The 18,862-nt window shown below is 36.8% G+C and overlaps 1 protein-coding gene across 1 annotated transcript; it reads right to left on the reverse strand.

Annotated features, from left to right (window-relative positions):
- Nucleotides 1-6,953: 6,953 nt before the first annotated feature.
- Nucleotides 6,954-17,801, reverse strand: LOC109076134. Its single transcript, XM_042727485.1, has 4 exons — nt 14,644-17,801; nt 8,696-8,751; nt 7,890-8,021; nt 6,954-7,368 (listed from the first exon to the last, which is right to left on the reverse strand). Exon 1 carries the CDS (start codon nt 17,175-17,177, stop codon nt 15,000-15,002), a length of 2,178 nt encoding a protein of 725 aa, XP_042583419.1. The 5' UTR covers nt 17,178-17,801; the 3' UTR covers nt 6,954-7,368; nt 7,890-8,021; nt 8,696-8,751; nt 14,644-14,999.
- Between the last annotated feature and the right edge of the window lie 1,061 nt (nt 17,802-18,862).

Below are 18,862 nucleotides of genomic sequence, written 5' to 3' on the forward strand. Positions count from 1 at the left end.
AGGATGGATTATAAATACTGTATTTGACTAGACTAACACACCTATACTGATGTCACATTTTTATGATTTATTGGTTGCCATAAAAATTATGACTGTGCTTTGTATAACGAATGTCACTCTGTCAAAACATTATTTATTTATTTACTGAATGAAGAAACATACTGAATGGATGTTAGAAAAACAGTATTTTGAAGAAAGGAGAAATTGTTCTTATAAAGCTTCCATTATTGCTAACCAATCATACATATCCCTCACCAGGTGCAGTGGTTGCAATATAATCTGTTAATTGAAGTCATATGATAATTATTATATCCTGGCATCTAACTTTGAAGCTACATATCAGTCAGTGTTATCGGTTGTTAGAGGTGTACTCTGAACCTTTCATTGCACTTAAATTCAGATCCCACATGTACGGTGGCCAAGAAGTGCAAAATAGATTACAACTCTGAAAACAAAATAACAAATTACAAATGCAAATGCAAATCTAAAAAACAAAATAACAATTCAGAAAACACAATAACAAGTCAGAAAACAAAATTACAAATTCGAAAACAAAATAACAAGTCAGAAAACACAATAAATCAGACAAACCGGAAGAGGTAGGTATAGTTTGAGACAGCACCATTGGTTTGGGATTACTCACCGCTGACAGGACAAGACATCTGTCAATCAATATATACAGAAAGAACCAGTTTAAGAACACCAGAGTTGTGGTAGAAAGTTCGGAGATGGTCTTAAAGTAGCTCAGTTTAAATGTATTGTATGAATTGGGATTACTATGGAATAAAACATACGGAGTGTCTATTTACACTTTGTGCAAATAACCTGGCTAATTGGTAGTAACTCCACTCTCCAACATGTCAACACTTTAATAGCTGTTGAAATTAATCAGTCTCAGAGGCACAGATGGTTAAGTGTGTGCCCTTGCCTTTTTGACCCGATTGACCCGGGTTCGATCCCACCTTTTGCCGAACTTTTTTTTCTACCTTTTAAAATCTCGTATCACATCGTAAAGGCATTTATTTTCAATAAAAATTAAGGAAATAATCAAAAAGGTGAAAATAAAGTATAGGGTAGGGTTAGGGTAGGTGTAGGGAGGGCTGTATTGTACCAATAAGGTGGCATCCATTTAATAATTTGAATTAAAATGATACTAAATTATATTAAAATTATAATTTACACTCAATACGTTATTATTGCATACTGTTTTATAATGTATTACAATACAGAAGCTACGAAACATGTTACCTGTTTCTGATGCAGAAAAGCTAGTTCATGCATTCATGACCTCTTGACTGGACTATTGTAATGCACTGCTAAGTGGTTTTTCTGCATCTTCAATAAACAAACTACAGGTAGCCTAGTCCAAAATGCAGAGGCTAGAGTCCTTACCAGGTCAAGAAAATATGATCATATTACCCCAATTCTACAGTCTCTGCACTGGCTACCTATTAAGTTCCGTATCAGTTACAAATTATTCTTACTTACTTATAAGGCCCTTAATGGCTTAGCTCCTGCGTACCTAACTAGTCTTCTACCATGCTACAATCCATCATGCTCCCTAAGGTCACAAAACGCTGGACTTTTGGTAGTTCCTAGGATAGCAAAGTCCACTAAAGTAGGTAGTTTTTCACATTTGGCTCCCAAACTCTGGAATAGCCTTCCTGATAATGTTCAGGGTTCAGACACACTCTCTCTGTTTAAATCTAGATTAAAAACACACCTCTTTCGCCAAGCATTCAAATAATGCATCTCATATTTTGTGACTGCAGTTGTATCTAATCAAATGCACATTATTATTATTTAGCTTGGGTTAAACTAATTAATTTTACTTGGTTGGAACAGCAGCTACGCTAATTATGTCTCTATTTGTTTCTCTGTGTTTTGCCACTGGATTTACAGTGGTAACTAGGATTTACACAAGCTCCAGTCTGGATCCAGAACACCTGAGAGGAGATGATGCCAACCCCTCAGAGGACCTCAGATGATGCTAACCCTAAAACAGCATACAGAACTACCAAATATTGCTACAAGTGTGATTGCATCATATAATAATTGCTGTTAATAGTGTTCATCGTCTAGTTGACTACATCTTGTATTAATTTTTCCGAAAATTTCTGCCATATGCACATATGTCACTTTCACTTGTCACTTTCATAAGCTGACAGTCAACAGACAGATAAGCTACTACTAAATATTGTAGAAACTTAATTTTCTGTAAAGTTGCTTTGCAATGATTTGTATCGTAAAAAGTGCTATACAAATAAACATGAATTGAATTGAATTGAACTATTTGCAACAAGTAGTATACATCGCAGAAAATCCTGCTATTTTAACATAGTGTAAATAGGTATTTGCACTTAGTGTAAATAGCATATTGCTAAAAATACTGCTATTTTCACTTAGTGTAAATAGAATTCATTGCTAATACGAGATTTAAAATGGGGGGAAAAAATGTTCGGAAAAAGGTGGGATCACACCTGGGTCACACACTTAAACATCTGCTCCACTGATCACATGATACATAGGAGAATTACTGCCAATAAGGAAGGTTATTTGCACAAAGTGTAAATAGACACTCTGTATGTTTTATTCCATAGTAAGCGCAATTCATACAATACATTTAAACTGAGCTACTTTAAGACCATCTCCAAACTTTCTACAACGACTCTGCTGTTCTTAAACTGGTTCTTTCTGTATATGTTGATTGACAGATGTCTCGTCCAGTCAGCGTTGAGTAATCCCAAACCAATGGCGCTGTCTCAAACTATACATACCTCTTTCGGTTTGTCTGATTTGTTGTTGTGTTTTGTGACTTGTTTTGTTTTCGGATTTTTCGTTGTGTTTTCTGACTTGTTATAATTTTGCATATTTTATTCCATGTAATTACAGCATATGTCAAACTTATTAGGTAATGGATTAAGGTAAAGATATTTTGGGCCGTATGATTTTTCAGAAATGTGGACGTAATCGCACATATACCTAAAAGCCTAAACAGAAACTCAAAAGTTTATGAAACTTGGTGAAGACCATAGGTGGCTCTATAACAGTTAAAAAAGCCTCAAAAACACAATATTTCCATGGAAAATGACCTGAAATTGTAGAACATCATATATTCACATACACACTAGATCTTCATATCATATGATAGATCTCCTCATTCTGAACCACTTTACCTCTGGGACCAATGCTATCAATCAAACTGTTCATTAAATAGTTGAGATTATTATTTTTTTAAACTACTTGAACTAGTGAACTAGTCATGGTTTTTAAACTCAAATGTTTATTCTCTAGACTCTCTAGGTCAATAATTATCAAGAAAATGTTGAACATTTGCATTTGGACAACTATAAACCGGTCCTTTTATAATATGTACTTTACATTACCTAAAGGCCTAAAATCCTAAAAGAAATATATAGTAATATTTATTAAGAAGAGTCTGAAAAGTAAAATAAGGTTCACATTGGTTTACCAATACACTCAGTTACCTCATCAGCATAAGCTGGTAATAATGAAACTGTGCTGGAAAGTGCTGAGACTTCACTGAACGCATATTCTTTGGTTAACCACTGTGAACTTGAACCTGAACTCAACAAAAAGCATGATGTTGTACAAAATGTAACATGTTGTACAACAGTATATCAGCGAGTCACTGCATTCTATAACATTTAAAAGCAATTTATCATCCATTATTTTTGAAAGCACTCAAGTACAGAAAATGTACTGTGCTTAAATACCTGAATTAACTACCTGAATAAGTATTAATTTCTTAAGCTGATGCTGCAGGGCCTAAATAAGGATTTGGCTGAGGATGAGAACAAAAACATATGCAAACATGGTAAAATGCTGTAATTCATATTTATATTGACACAAAATAATCACAAAGCATTTATTTTGACAGGCTACAGCAAACAGCTTTAGTATGAAACAATGATTTAACAATTTTTATACAAAGGCTTAATTTTGTATGGACTCTAAATAAAAAAATTAAGATGGCACACATAAAATGTCCTTCCATATATTTATCAAAGTCCCATCCTTAACCTTTACTACTGAGTTACAACATCTGACGTCAATCATATCTTCCATAGCCTTTTGTAACATGAACTAAAAACAAGATAAAAATAACTCGAGAAAGTGTGTCACTGTCTTGAGCAATCAATACCGGTAAACTGAAAAACTAAGTTTGAAGTATAAAGTCACGGTAAACATTGATACATTATCTAATTTTACACCTACAGTAGGTGTAAAGTGGTTTGAGTCAGCACAAGGTCCTATTTTTAAACCCCCTGCGTCACAATGGTGATATAAATTATTGTGTTCTTTGTGGTCAAGGTTTTATAATTGCTCTGTAACTCCAGGATTACTCCATGACTACTTGTACATGGCACGAATAATGCGGTTGTTTCTAATAATCAGAGTAAGGACTTAATCGCTAATATGTTTACATGTCAAGAGCAAAGCTCTTTACTCCCGTTTACATGCAATTTCCATTATTCTTATTCTGAGTCTAATTTTAAATAATAAAATAAAAAAAAATGGATAGAATAGAAAAAGAATAGAGCAAGCTATAGTGTTAGAGGCCTTTTTTGCTTTTGTTAATTGTATAATGTTATTTTAATTTTATATAAAATTAATATACAAATGCGTCAACAGTGCACATTTGTAAACATTTTGTATACTGTTAATTTTGTTAATTGTATAATCTTCCATCTTTATTTGACCCTCTAACTATAACACTCTATTCTAATTCTATTCTTAAAAATTTGTCCCTTTTAGACTTGCACTCTATTCATTTGCTGCTTGTTTTCTTTAAAAAAAACTAACTAGCTTTCTAATCTTTTTGTATTCTATGTTTTCTTTTCATTTATTATACAAGTATATTATACAAAAGCAAAAAAGACCTCTAACACTATAGCTTGCTCTATTCTTTACTCTAATCTGTTTTCTTTTTATTTATGATATTATTTAAAAAGCCCTTCCTATGTGAACTGCGTTAAGCTAAGTGAGACTTGTTATAGCAATAGTATATCATGCTCTTTTGTTGATTTTGATTGCTTCCATTGTCCTCATTTGTAAGTCGCTTTGGATAAAAGCGTCTGCTAAGTGACTAAATGTAAATGTATAATATAAAATAAAATAAAACAAATAGAATACAAAAAGATTAGAAAAGCTAGTGTTTTTTAAAGAAATCAAGCAGTTAGTAAATGATCAATGAATATGAATGTAAACTTATTGATTTGTTTATTATGTGAGTTTTTAACATCCCAGGTTAACCATGGAAAACCAAATTGCATTGCATTAAACATAACATTACATAACAAAGCATCAATTAAACTACAAAGCTGTCACAGAAGCATGTATAATTTTTACAAATTAAATTTACTATGTCGTTAAAAGTCGTTTCTGCGACAACTCCAGCTATCCGACGCACGCGTGCACTGCAAGCTGAGAATCACAGCACACTCAAACAGTCTTTTGTGAAAGCACAATGAGCTCGTGCTGCTGGTTCAGGGTGTTTTTTGGGTAATTTTTTGGAAATTTAGTTTGTTAATCGGCAAAGCAGACTGTGGTACACCACTACCAACATGTGATGGGTGACTAGCAAAGCACAATGTTCCTTCCTGTTTTCCCAGCACGATACACTGTAAAAATTTGACCATAAATTCACAGTATATTACTGGCTACAAGTTACATTACTTTCACAGTAAGTTACTGTATCATTTTTACAGTAAATAATTGTGAAATAACAGCTGTATACTGTGACTCATTGGCGTAGCAAGAGACAAATCTGCTTCTTATGATGAGAGACAAATCTGCTTCATATGATGATAATGGTAGATATACAGTAGCTACATTATTTCATTTACTCCCTTAATATTGCTCTTGTGGCCCATAGGCTAGTGGAATTTAAAAAATAATAAAAAAATAAATAAAAAATAAAGAGAAAAGAAACATATTTCGTGTTAAACTTTTTTTTTCTTTTTAAAGGTGCTTGAAATAAAGCTTTTTTTATGATTGCAGTGTTAATAATTTTAATTATAAGCCTATAATTCATTGTATAGTAAACCTGTTTTTAAAAAGACATTTTCAATAAGGAGTATGATAGCCTAGTCTTTATTATCCTCACAGCACGTCAGTTATGCTGTGATGCACTATGAAATTATTGCGGGGCAAATTAATTGTAGTATTAATTTAATAATAAAAGTAACTTAATAATATGTATAGCCCTAATAATCAGAAGAATGTAACAGGCCTACATGTGATTTGGCAGTATTCTGCTGTAGAATTACAGTGTAAACTGAAATAGTAATGCAAATCAGTAACCAGTAATATGCTTTTAATTTACTTTTTACTTTTTAATTTGATCGGCGAGACACTGCAGGTAATTAGGGTAAAAAAATTAACTAATAGTTATCACCTTACTTACCAAGTTGATTGATTACACTGATAATTGCAAACATTTTTTGTATTACAAGTTTTCAAAAATTGTATGTTTAAATATGCAAATGAGGCATTACTTAATGAAATATGCGCTAATTTGCATAAATTTCTAGTACAAAAATAATAAAAAACAAGATATTTTCACAATTTTGGGGGGAATAAAATGTTGTATATAATTAAGAAAATTATATATGAACAAATCCCTCTGTAAAAACCTTCAGAATATAGACAGGAATAAATATGTAAAGTTTGGTGTGTGTAAGTGCTACTGAAGTGGAGATTTATGGCTCAGTGTTGGAGAAAAAACTCATTTTGAGAAATGGCCTTTAAAAATATGTATTGTAATTAAAATCTATTGACACAAATAGATAAAGTGCAATAAAAGAAACACTTAACAGTGTCTTTTGGATGTTTTCTTTCCATAAGTCTGAAAAAACACTTTATGAAAAGCCAAAAAGCCCAAAATCTAAAAATTGACAGGTGCTTGAAAAAACTGTGTTTTTGCCTGCAGTGTCTCCCCTTAACCCATCAATAACCTATAACACTGGAAATATATGTTCAATTCAAATAAACACAAAACAATCAACTGTTACACCATTTTTTTTTTTTTTTTTTTTTGCAGTTTAATAAATCCTGTATAAACTTTCCAGCAAAGAGGTTCAGATGATCATGCTTCTCTCCACTGAACCAGGACACACTATAGAACATATTCAGGGATCATCTTACTACATGACTACATCTAGCTTACTTAACACAAAGCCAAAGTTTGGTTTGTGAATTCTGGTGTTGGAACATTGCTTACACACTAGATTGACATCCATTCAAAGTCAGTGAGTTTCCTGATCAGTGTACAGACTTGCAGAGGCTGATATGTCCTCTCTGCCTCTCTGAGTTTGTGCCTTTCTCTGGATTGATGCCCAGTACCTATAAACAAAAAGGCAGAGAGGAAAGCTGTTAGTTTCTTTCAAGTGGGATGAAAAAGGTATCAGTTCCCAGTGACCTTCAGTGGGTCACTGCTGTTGCAGTACAGACCAAAAAGGTGACAGAACAAGGTGATATCAAACCTAACCATTTAAATAACAGCAGCTTAAAAAAACATTTCCATCATAAACACACCATGAAGAACAGTCCTGCAACAAAATAGAGGTGTGTGATTAATCCAGGAAGAGCATTTGCACACAACAGTGTTATTCATTTTACATGTACTGTTTGAAGAGGAAGGAGGATCAGGATCCTTTTAAAAACTGCTTTCTCTCTGGTCCCCAGCAAAGACACAAAAGTTGAGTCTGAAACACACCACTTGTAAAAGAGGTAAAGGCAGGGTCGTCATTGCTTGGCTGCTGTGGTCCTGCGCGGCTTGCAAAATCACAACACATCCAAACATTCCTTGTTTAACCCACCAAATAAAAAACAAGCCCTCAAGTACAATGTTATGTAGAAATTACCTTTGATGAATTCCAGAGTGCAAGAATCATCTTCAACATACTTCAAATTGAAATGGCAAAAATGGCAGCCAGTGATGAAATCAGCTTGTCCTTCCAATGTCAGCATCCATGCCCTCAACTTCATTGTGTCACCTGAAACAAAAACAGATATACTGTTACCTACTGCTCAGAAAAGATGTTTATTTAAGAAATTAGAGTGAAAAGAGTAGTGTGGGGGCGTACTCTAACTACTGAGTTTTAGATGACTACTTTTAAAATAAAATAATTGTAATCCACCTTATTTTTTAACGCAGACGTCAGCCGTTTTCTGTGAATGTGCAAGACAGCTGCTAAGATGTATAATTCACAATGTTACATAACTAATCACTTAACAGTTTTTATATTACAAATCTGTCATTCTCATAATAGACCATTCATTTTCTGTTTTAAAACCAAGACAGTTGCAAATATAGACCTTTTTTTAAACATTTTTCTCAAAGCCAAATGATTCACTTCTGAAGTGATAGAAGTTCTGAATCGTTTATGTTGACTACAGGTAGTGGGGCAACCTTTTTGTTTACGTTTAGATCCTTTAAATGAAATGAATTCATGATTAGTATCATAGTCAGAAAAATTCTCACTCTACAGTGTGTTTTTCCACAAACCATGACCCGGTTACTTAAGATAATCCACAGACTTTATTGTGAGCAGTTTCATGTAGAAACTATCTGTAGAAGGAAAACAGTTCCTTCATGAAACTGCTCACAACAAATCTGTGGACGACTTCACACTTGAAAATACAATAAAAATGAGAAGGACAACATTACCTTGAACAGTCAAGCAAGGGGTGCAATTGGTAGCTTCACAGTCTCAGTGGCTGTAGCTGTAGCACAAGGATGCAAAAATAATATATCAATACAACAGGAGTACAATAAGACTCTGTTAATAATTTGTACCTATGGTAGCACAGAGTCCCATAAATACAATATATTTATACATAATAAATTAGATAAAATAAAAAACCTTGCTTCATGTACTGCCTTGGGCAAACTGAGACTTGTCATAGCATTTGAATTTTATAGCTCTTTTGTTGGTTTTGGTTGCTTTTATTTTCATCATTTGCAAGTCGCTTTGCATAAAAGCAAATGACTAAATGTATATGTATTTAATAATTAATGATCTACTTAAAATTTCCACCATACCAAAACAAGTGGATAGCGTTATTTCAAAGGACATTTAAACCATCTCTGACTTTTTTATATCATGTTTTATTGTAGGCCTATACTGTTATTGTACATAACTATATGTTCCCTAAAAAAACGTGTTCTTTAGCCCCGGAATGAATACGCGGAAGTGAACGCATATTGTATACAATATTCTAATGCTCCAAATATAATTGTTTGGGCTCTACTTTAACACTGGGTTTTGCTATAGGCCTAAACCATAAATATTTGACTGAATCTTGTCTATTAATATATGTTTGCATGAACTTTAACTTTGACTTAACCTTCTACTTCTCAAACCTCATACTTTCTTTGGTATCGTGCTGGGAAAACAGTGAGGAACATTGTGCTTTGCGAGTTACTCATCGCTTGTTGGTAGTGGCGTACCACAGTCTGCTTTGCTGATTGCGAAACGTGATTGGTAAACAGTTTACCAGAATATACCCTGACCCTGCTGCTTCTGCACCGCAAACGGATCTTAACTTTAATTTCGTTCACTCTTTGCTAATATACTGGACTCAATTGCCAGACACTATATAGAGATTTGACAATCAGTTAAAGGGATACTCCACCCCAAAATGAAAATTTTGTCATTAATCGCTTACTCCCATGTCGTTATTTTGGATGAAAACCTGGAGGCTTGAGACTGTCCCATAGACTGCCAAGTGAATAGCAGTTTCAAGGTCCATAAAAGGTACGAATGGCATCATCAGAATACTCCATCTGCCATCAGATCTGCAATCTGGGTTATATGAAGCGATGGGAATACTTTTTGTAAGTGAAGAAAATGAAAATAACGACTTTATTCAATAATTCCTTTGTCATCGGTCTCCTCTGTGTCTCTCCATATCACCTTATGCTGTGTATGCTCTTCCGTGTCATCCATGCCACAAGGATGCGCTGTTTCTACATGTATTTAGCTTTAATTGGAAATAAAACACAGAAGAGCATACACAGCAGTTTATAGCCTGGTTCAAAAAGTGATTTTTGTCTATATAGCTAATTTTGCCCTTCATGACAACTGTGATGAGGGTGAATTTTTTTATAACTAATCCTTTTAAATTATATTAAGCCTTTTAACCTTGAATATTTAAGTTTATGGTGAATTGAGTGACAGGTAGATTGCCGCTGCTGACACTTCCATCGAGCTAGGTGGGCGTGGCTTCAGCAACCAGCTCCTGCCTCTTTGTCCATTTTCGATTATCCGGGAGTGACGTGCGGTGTAGTGCTGCCAAACCTTAAAATGACAGTTATCAAAAGAGCCCATGGACATGTTATTGCTGACAGGATAGCACATTCGGTAAGGGAAACGCATATCATGATATTATCTATTAGAAACGTTATCAACATTATCAGAAACAGTATAGCATTTAACACTAATACTCAGATCTGTAGAACAAGTAGGTTACAGAATGAAATGAAATACGCAAACACTAGCCATGAACAGGCCCAGTTTCAGAATCAAATCACTGAGGGTGTTTCTTAAATTAGTGAGGGTGCGCTAACTGTATATATATATATATATATATATATATACACACAAACCCGATTCCCAAAAAGTTGGGACACTGTACAAATTGTGAATAAAAACAGAATGCAATGATGTGGAAGTTTCAAATTTCAATATTTTATTCAGAATACAACATAACATTTGATGACATATCAAATGTTTAAACTGAGAAAATGTATCATTTTAAGGGAAAAAATAAGTTTATTGTAAATTTCATGGCATAAACACATCTCAAAAAAGTTGGGACAAGGCCATGTTTACCATTGTGTGGCATCCCCTCTTCTTTTTATAACAATCTGCAAACGTCTGGGGACTGAGGAGACAAGTTGCTCAAGTTTAGGAATAGGAATGTTGTCCCATTCTTGTCTAATACAGGCTTCTAGTTGCTCAACTGTCTTAGGTCTTCTTTGTCGCATCTTCCTCTTTATGATGGCAACGGCGAATGGTAAAAAAAAATCATGGTTTCCACTAAAATATTAAGCAGCATTCGTTTTTCAATGTTGTGATTTCTAAGGGCCCGAATAGTTCCAGATTCTCTGAATCTTTGGATGATATTATGCACTGTAGATGATGATAACTTCAAACTCTTTGCAGTTTTTCTCTGAGAAACTCCTTTCTGATATTGCTCCACTATTTTTCACCGCAGCATTGGGGGAATTGATGATCCTCTGCCCAGCTTGACTTCTGAGAGACACTGCCACTCTGAGAGGCTCTTTTTATACCTAATCATGTTGCCAATTGACTAATAAGTTGCAAATTGGTGCTCCAGCTGTTCCTTATATGTACATTTAACTTTTCCGGCCTCTTATTGCTACCTGTCCCAACTTTTTTGGAATGTGTAGCTCTCATGAAATCCAAAATGAGCCAATATTTGGCATGACATTTCATAATGTCTCACTTTGAACATTTGATATGTTATCTATATTGTATTGTGAATAAAATATAAGTTTATGAGATTTGTAAATTATTCCATTCCTTTTTTTTGGACAGTGTCCCAACTTTTTTGGAATCAGGTTTATATATATATATATATATATATATATATATATATATATATATATATATATATATATTATATATATATATGTAAGTGGCGTCAGTTGCTATGGTGCAAAGAGCGCTTCGTTCATAATCATTAACGTTAAAAAAGCTGTCACTCATCTTAGTTCATAGCGATCTCACAAAGATACGTTATTATCATTAAAGTTCTCTACACTGCACAACGAATCTCTGATTCCCTTTGAGTTAAATCTTTGTGTTTTAATTAGACTTGTTTGGTTTGGATATATTTTCAGAATTGAATTTGACAGAAATTGCATCAACACTTTGTATAATAATGAGAGAGGGGTGTAGCCATCTTTTCAGAAGTGAAGGGGACAGATATATATATATATATATATATATATATATATATATATATATATATATATAAATTACAATATAACATCTGTAATCTATATAACCTACTAGTCAACAGTTTTTGAACAGTAAGATTTTTAATGTTTTATAAAGTCCCTTCTGCTTATCAAGCCTGCATTTATTTGATCCAAAGTACAGTAATGATAAAGATATTTATAATGTTACAAAAGATTTATATTTCAGATAAATGCTGTTCTTTCTATTCATCAAAGAAACCTGAAAAATATCTACTAAGCTAACATAATAATAATTATAATAAGTATATAAAAAGTTTTTGTAGCAAAAAAAAAAAAAAGAATATCAGAATTATTTCTAATGGATCGTGTGACTGGAGTAATGATGCTAAAAATATAGTTTTTAAATCACAATAAATTGCATTTTAAAATATATTCACATAGAAAACGGTTATTTTAAATAGCCTAGTAAAAATATTTCACAATTTTAGTGTTTTGCTGTACTTTGGATCAAATAAATGCTGGCTTGGTGAACAGAAGAGACTTCTTTAAAAACATTAACAATTTTACTGTTCAAAAACTTTTGGTAGTGTATGGGCAACTTTAATTTTTCTCTAATTTCTAGCTTTCAACTGACTTAGAAATCTATAACTGTTGGACAATAACAAATAATAATGATTTGTTTATATACTACAAACCTTTTATCACATAATAAGGCAGAATAGTTTCTGTACTGTATAGATGCTATGTACATTAGCATTGCATTGTTCATATACTTTATTTATTACCTGCTGGAGATGATTTGAAAAACACAAATAAGCCATATATTGTCGAAATCGTATGTTCAATGTTTCCATGTTTCCAAAAGTTTCAGTTTTTCTGTGAAAACTGTTTTTATACAGCGATAGCTTTTGTCCATATTAGGAATTTCCTCGTATGACTTTCTGCACGAGAGCGCCCTCTGGCTTCGAGTATGAATAAAACACACACCACATGAGTGTTTAGCGCTCCGTGATGTTCATCTCGCCATAACCATAACGCACTGGATAGTTTGCCATATCTGCAATATAATGCCATTGATACAGCTTTAACTGAGGGTGCTTTTGATTTCGTTTGAACCGGGCCTGGCCATGAAGAAGTCTATGCTATATTATTCAGTAGTCGTTACATTTTCACAGAGTCATGCTAAAAACATCCATAAGAGCACTAGACAAAGTTATCATAGAGCAATTATTAGTAATGAAAACTATAACAGTAAAATGGACTGTTGCATGAATAATAAACAACTGATTAAATGAGCCACCCCTATTCTATAGTAAATATTAACAATGCAATAAATAGGCTATGGTATAATTTTACAGTGTTCATCCTTTCAAAACAGAAAACATCTTTCACAAACATCTACATCTCTGTCTTACCTCACTAATTTTTAAACCCTGGCTACAGCCATGATAGTAAGATTATGAATTGCAACAGAATGAGCATCCTCTGATGATTGGTCTCATATGTGCTAAGTAAACCAAACAGTTATCTCTTATTTCATGCAAAATTAATAAAGTCATTGACACAGACTTCTATGACTTTGAGCCATCCAGTAAAACGCAAATCTGCAAAGCAAGCCACATCACAGAACAAGGAAAGTTTGTAAATGAACTGCATTGCCATTAATTTTAGCCATTTGAGACAGAAAACATAATACTAAAGTAATGAATGTATGTATGTGTGTACAGTAAATAATTCAAATATGTGGTCAAAAATGTTCTATTAATTTAGTCTTGGGGGGCTGTTGGGGGTGGTACTACCTCCCTGAAATGAGTTTTTGCAGGGTGTGATGTCTGAAAATTACATCCAAAATTTTCTGAAGACAGTCGGTTTCTTTCAGAAATACAGTGATATAAAAACACCCGCACCGGTTTTCGATTTTAATATGTGCAGTGCTCATGTTTTTTTAACGAAGTCAAAGCCTTTTGGAAAATCTATTTGTGGCGGTCAGTTTTGATATTATGGCGGTTGCCACAAATAAATCAGTGTACGGGAAACACTGACTGAATTAAGACATTACTGAAGTGCAGAATAGACATGTAAACACCTTAATCATATTATTACTGTCGTGTAGGATTTTTCTCCGCATTTTGCGACAGGATACGCACACGGCAGTGCTCAACCGTTTGACGGCAAATAAAAGAGCTTCAACACCTGCCGTCGTCTATATGCACGTATAAATAAATAACTGCACTTGAATCTTTCATAAAATTAAATGAAGCATCAAAAACTGTATATGGCATCATAACAAAGACGAACTATATGTTTACATATAGTTATAGTCACATAATTAGGTATAAAGATTGTAAAGGATGAAGATAAATTTATCCCCTGTTATTGATAGGACGAAGAAAAAGTTAAATCAGTTTTTAAAAAAAAAAAAAAAAATCTCTGTATAGGTGAAGAGATGTTTTAATGACGTCATCGCTTTGGGAACACCTTCGGTGTGACGAATGTCTGAAGCCCTTATACCATCATGCCAATTCAATGGCTGAATAGCACTTAGCACCGCCCCAGCGCGGACGTAGGTGAGCTATATCAGTGAGCAGCGCACTATTTTATCAGATTTCCACTTGTTTACGAAGGAAGTGCTATTTGGGAACACTATACCATAACGCCTGATGTACCTTAGATAGCTGGAAGACCAAGGAAAGCGGATAAGACCCGGGAGCCAGGAGCCGACCTCACGTCGAAACTGTAGAACTTGATGAAGGTGATAGGGGAGGACCATCCTGCCACAGCACAAACATCTTCCAATGAGGACCCTTTGAAGAAGCCACTGCTCTTGTAGAATGAGCACGCACACCCCTAGAGGCAAAGTCCAGCCACGCGCCTCATAGGCCAGTGAGATAGCATCCAGTGTGACATGTGCTGTTTGGTGACTGCAGAACCTCTGCTCTTACCACCAAAACATACAAACAACTGGTCAGAGTCTGACTGACCGTCAGACCCACGCCACTGAGCTGTGCGGTTGACATAGATCCTAAGAGCCCTTACTAGACAGACTCAGCCTATCCGACCCTGCATTAGCAGGGGAGAAGGCCTCTAAGACCAACTGCTGGAAATGAAACGGATTCGAAGTGACATTCGGAACATAATCAGGCCTAGGTCGCAAAAAGACTTTAACCAGCCCTGGGGCAAAGTCCATACATGAAGGACTGATGGAGAGAGCCTGCAGATCAGCTACTCTCTTAAGGGAGGATAAAGCCACCAAAAGAACCATCTTGAGGGTCAAAAGTTTCTCTGACACAGACTCCAATGGTTTAAAAGAATGGCCTTTCAGGTCTTCCAAAACAATCGATAAGTCCCAAGAAGGAACTCGTGCTGGGAGGTTGAAAGGCCTAAGCCATCTTGAACCCTGCATAAAACAGGAGACTAAGGGGTGACGACCTACTGAAACACCTCCTACGAGAGCATGCTCCGCAGATATGGCCGCTACATACACCTTAAGAGTGGCGGGGGTAACTCCCTCAGAAAAACGACTTTGAAGAAATTCCAGCACTGAACCTATGGGACAATAGAATGGATCTAGAGAGCGTTGTCTACACCAAGAGGCAAAAAGTTTCCACTTGAAAGCATATAAGCATCTCGTGGAGGGAGCCCTAGAATTTATAATAGTGTTGGTGATCTCGGCCGAGAGACCTGAACACATTAGCGTACTCTGTTCGGGGGCCACACCCATAACCTCCATAATTCCGGTCGAGGATGCCAAATCATGCCCTGAGCCTGTGTGAATAGATCGTGTCTCTGAACGCTCCACTCTGTCTGATCGTACTCTGAACAGAATTACTGGGAGCAACCGGACAGGGGGAAAAGCATAAAGATTGGTCCTGGGCCATTCATGGGCCAGAGTATCTAGATCTAGAGGCGATGAGGGAGACAGGGAAAACCAGAGCGGGCAGTGCGTAGTCATGCTTGAAGCAAACAAGTCCACTTCCGCTCGGCCGAACTTTTGCCATATGAGATCCACCACCTGGGGGTGCAATCTCCATTCTCCCTCCTCCAGACTCTGTCTCGACAGCAAGTCTTTTCCTGAGTTCAGGCGACCTGACCACCCCCAACCCATAAGGGACGCGTCCGTAGTGATCGTCTTGCAAAGACACAACGTCCCCAGTTGGACTCCTTTTTGAAGGAACTGGGGTCTCACCCACGGGCTTAGAGCACGAAAGCCCTTGCGTGTCACTGTAATTCTGCAAAGCGGATGACAACACGGTGAAAGGTTTTGGCTCTTTGCCCACCACTGAAACGGTCGCATGTGGAGCAGGCCCAACTGAACTACAGGGGACACTGCTGCCATCAGACCCAACAGTCTGAGACATAAGCCTACGTGCACTAGATGCCCTGCCTTGAACTGACTTAGACAAGCCTGTATTGACTGTACACGTGCGGGAGACAGACGTGCCTGCATCATGCACAAATCCAAGTCCACCCCCAAAAAGGTTGTTTGCTGACACGGCAGCAGGACACTCTTTTGTAGGTTCGTCAGTAACCCAAGGCTCCTCAGATGATCGAGTAATAAATCTCGATGTGACAGTGCCTGATCCTGAGATTGAGCTAATATTAGCCAGTCATCCAGGTAGTTCAAAGTCACAAGGGGATCCAGAACTGCATCCATACATTTTGTAAACATTCGAGGAGCCAAAGCTAGTCCGAATGGAAGGGCACAAAATTGGTAAGCCTTGCCCTCGAAAGCAAACCTGAGGAACTTCCTGTGTCTCTTGACGATCTGAATGTGAAAGTATGCATCCTTTAGAACGATGGTTACAAACCAATCCTCAGATTGGATCTGAGTCAGAATGGACTTCACTGTTAGCATCTTGAACTTGCTCACTCTGAGCGCAAGATTTAGACAACGCAAGTCCAAAATCGGACATAAACCACCATCTTTTTTTGGGCACAACAACACAATCTGAGTGGGGGGTACCTCTTCTACAGCCCCTTTCTCTAGGAGTGACACAATCTCTTGACTTAAAATCGAGGCCTCCCCAGGACATACCGTCGTAGGAAGAACCTTGCTGAAAGGAGGTGGCCCTTTCCAAAATTGGATGGTGTAACCATGTCGAACGGTACGTAGTACCCACTGTGAGATGTCGGGCAAGCGTCTCCATGTGGCCCAATATTCCGCTAGGGGCTTTAGTCGTTCTACTTTTGACGTATTCATCTGATTTTCCTACATAGGGCCCCGAAGCACCTGAGTGGCGGGGAGTTCCATAACAGGAAGACGTCCAGATGTCCTGTCGGGGCGGCCCACCACCCCAAGAGTGGGGGCTTTGAAGGCCGTCATAAACGGGCCAAGCTCGCATGACCCTTGGTCTTTTCCTTGAACTCTGAAGACTGGAACACGCAGAGTATCTGAGGGAGTGCTCGTCGTAAGGACTCGACCTGAAACTGCCCGAGGCTCAGTATGTGGTGGGACCGTTAAGATCTGAGTCGGGAGGCCACAACAAGAGAGGCGAATACGCTTGTGCGGTTCGTCCCCACTCTCCAAAGGAGGGCCTGGCCTCTGAAGACGAGCAAAGGAATCAGGAACTGCTATTGGGAGCCTGAGAATGAGAGGCCTTAGCCGACTAACTCAGGGCTAGCCTTTTGCGTTGTCGTGGGCAAGCAGGTGGGCAAGACCTAGGGCCCCAGTCCTTGTGAGGGGATAATCTAGGCGATGGCTCATGGTGCTGAACCTCGTGAGGAACATAAGAGGAAAAGCCAGCAAACAACACGGAGACAACACAGCTATGGAGAGACGACTGCGCGGCTGGTTTTGTCCCTGGCCATAATCTATTACATTGTTTGTATACACCACAATATGCAAACAATACAATTCTATAATGAAGCGCGGATGCGGCTTGAAAACAATGTTCTAATGCACTGCAAGCGGCGAGCGGGCATCGCTCGTAACTTCAAGAGGAGGCGTGCATTAATCCACGAGCTGCCATGCTAAAGTGCAAACTGTCAACAAACACTTCCTCATCCCATAATGCACAGTGCAGCTGACTACGGCAGCTGGTTTAGTCCAAAAATGATCAGTACTTTTTGCAGTTGGGTCTGTTCGAGGTCGGATCATGTTCTCACCACAAACGAACCACTCCAGAGTTCGTTTGAAAGCGTACCGAGACCACGTCTTCAAGCAGGTCTCGGTACGCTTGTTTGGTCTGCCTTTGGTGCGCACCAGAGTGCGATTGCTGCTTTCACACCTGCCCAAACGAACCGCACCAAAGGGGGAAACGAACTCTGGTACGATTCAACCGAACTAAATGAGGCAGGTGTGAAAGCACCCTTAATGTATAAACATAATTTCTCACCTAACAGATATTTTATATGGAATAATAAGCATATTTTATATAAATCTAAAACACTGTATTTTGAAAATTGGTTCTCTAATGGTATCGTTTTAGTGAGCCAACTTTTCAACCAAGAAGGTCTTTTGTTAACTTATTCTGATTTTTTGTCTTAATTTAAAATCCCAATCACTCCTAAAGAATATGCTGTAGTTATGGATGCTGTCCCCTCTGGGTTAAAAATGCTTTGTAAAAATAAATTTCCCCAGTCTTCTCTGCAGTCCTTGGATCCTGTTGACACTGCTGTTGGTCGAGTTTGTTTTTCTCCATCTGTTAAACACAATAATTGACAGGTTTGGGCTCTTTTTCAAAGGGATGTTGTCTCTAGACCTCCTGTTGTAACTTTCTGGAATAGCTGTGTTGATGGTTTGATATGGCATAAAATCTGGAAATTACCTCATAAATATTTAATAAAAAAAAAAAAAAGTAAAATAAATTTATTTCAAAATCATTTATAAATATTACCCCAGTAACTATTTCCTTGTAAACAGATTTAACTGTGATATTGATACAC

This window comes from Cyprinus carpio, chromosome B7 (assembly GCF_018340385.1).
Source record: "Cyprinus carpio isolate SPL01 chromosome B7, ASM1834038v1, whole genome shotgun sequence".
Taxonomy (NCBI): domain Eukaryota; kingdom Metazoa; phylum Chordata; class Actinopteri; order Cypriniformes; family Cyprinidae; genus Cyprinus; species Cyprinus carpio.

Excerpts from the sequence above, each read along its gene's own strand:
- LOC109076134 (XM_042727485.1), bottom strand. The coding sequence starts at position 17,177 with ATGAATACGTCAAAAGTAGAACGACTAAAGCCCCTAGCGGAATATTGG.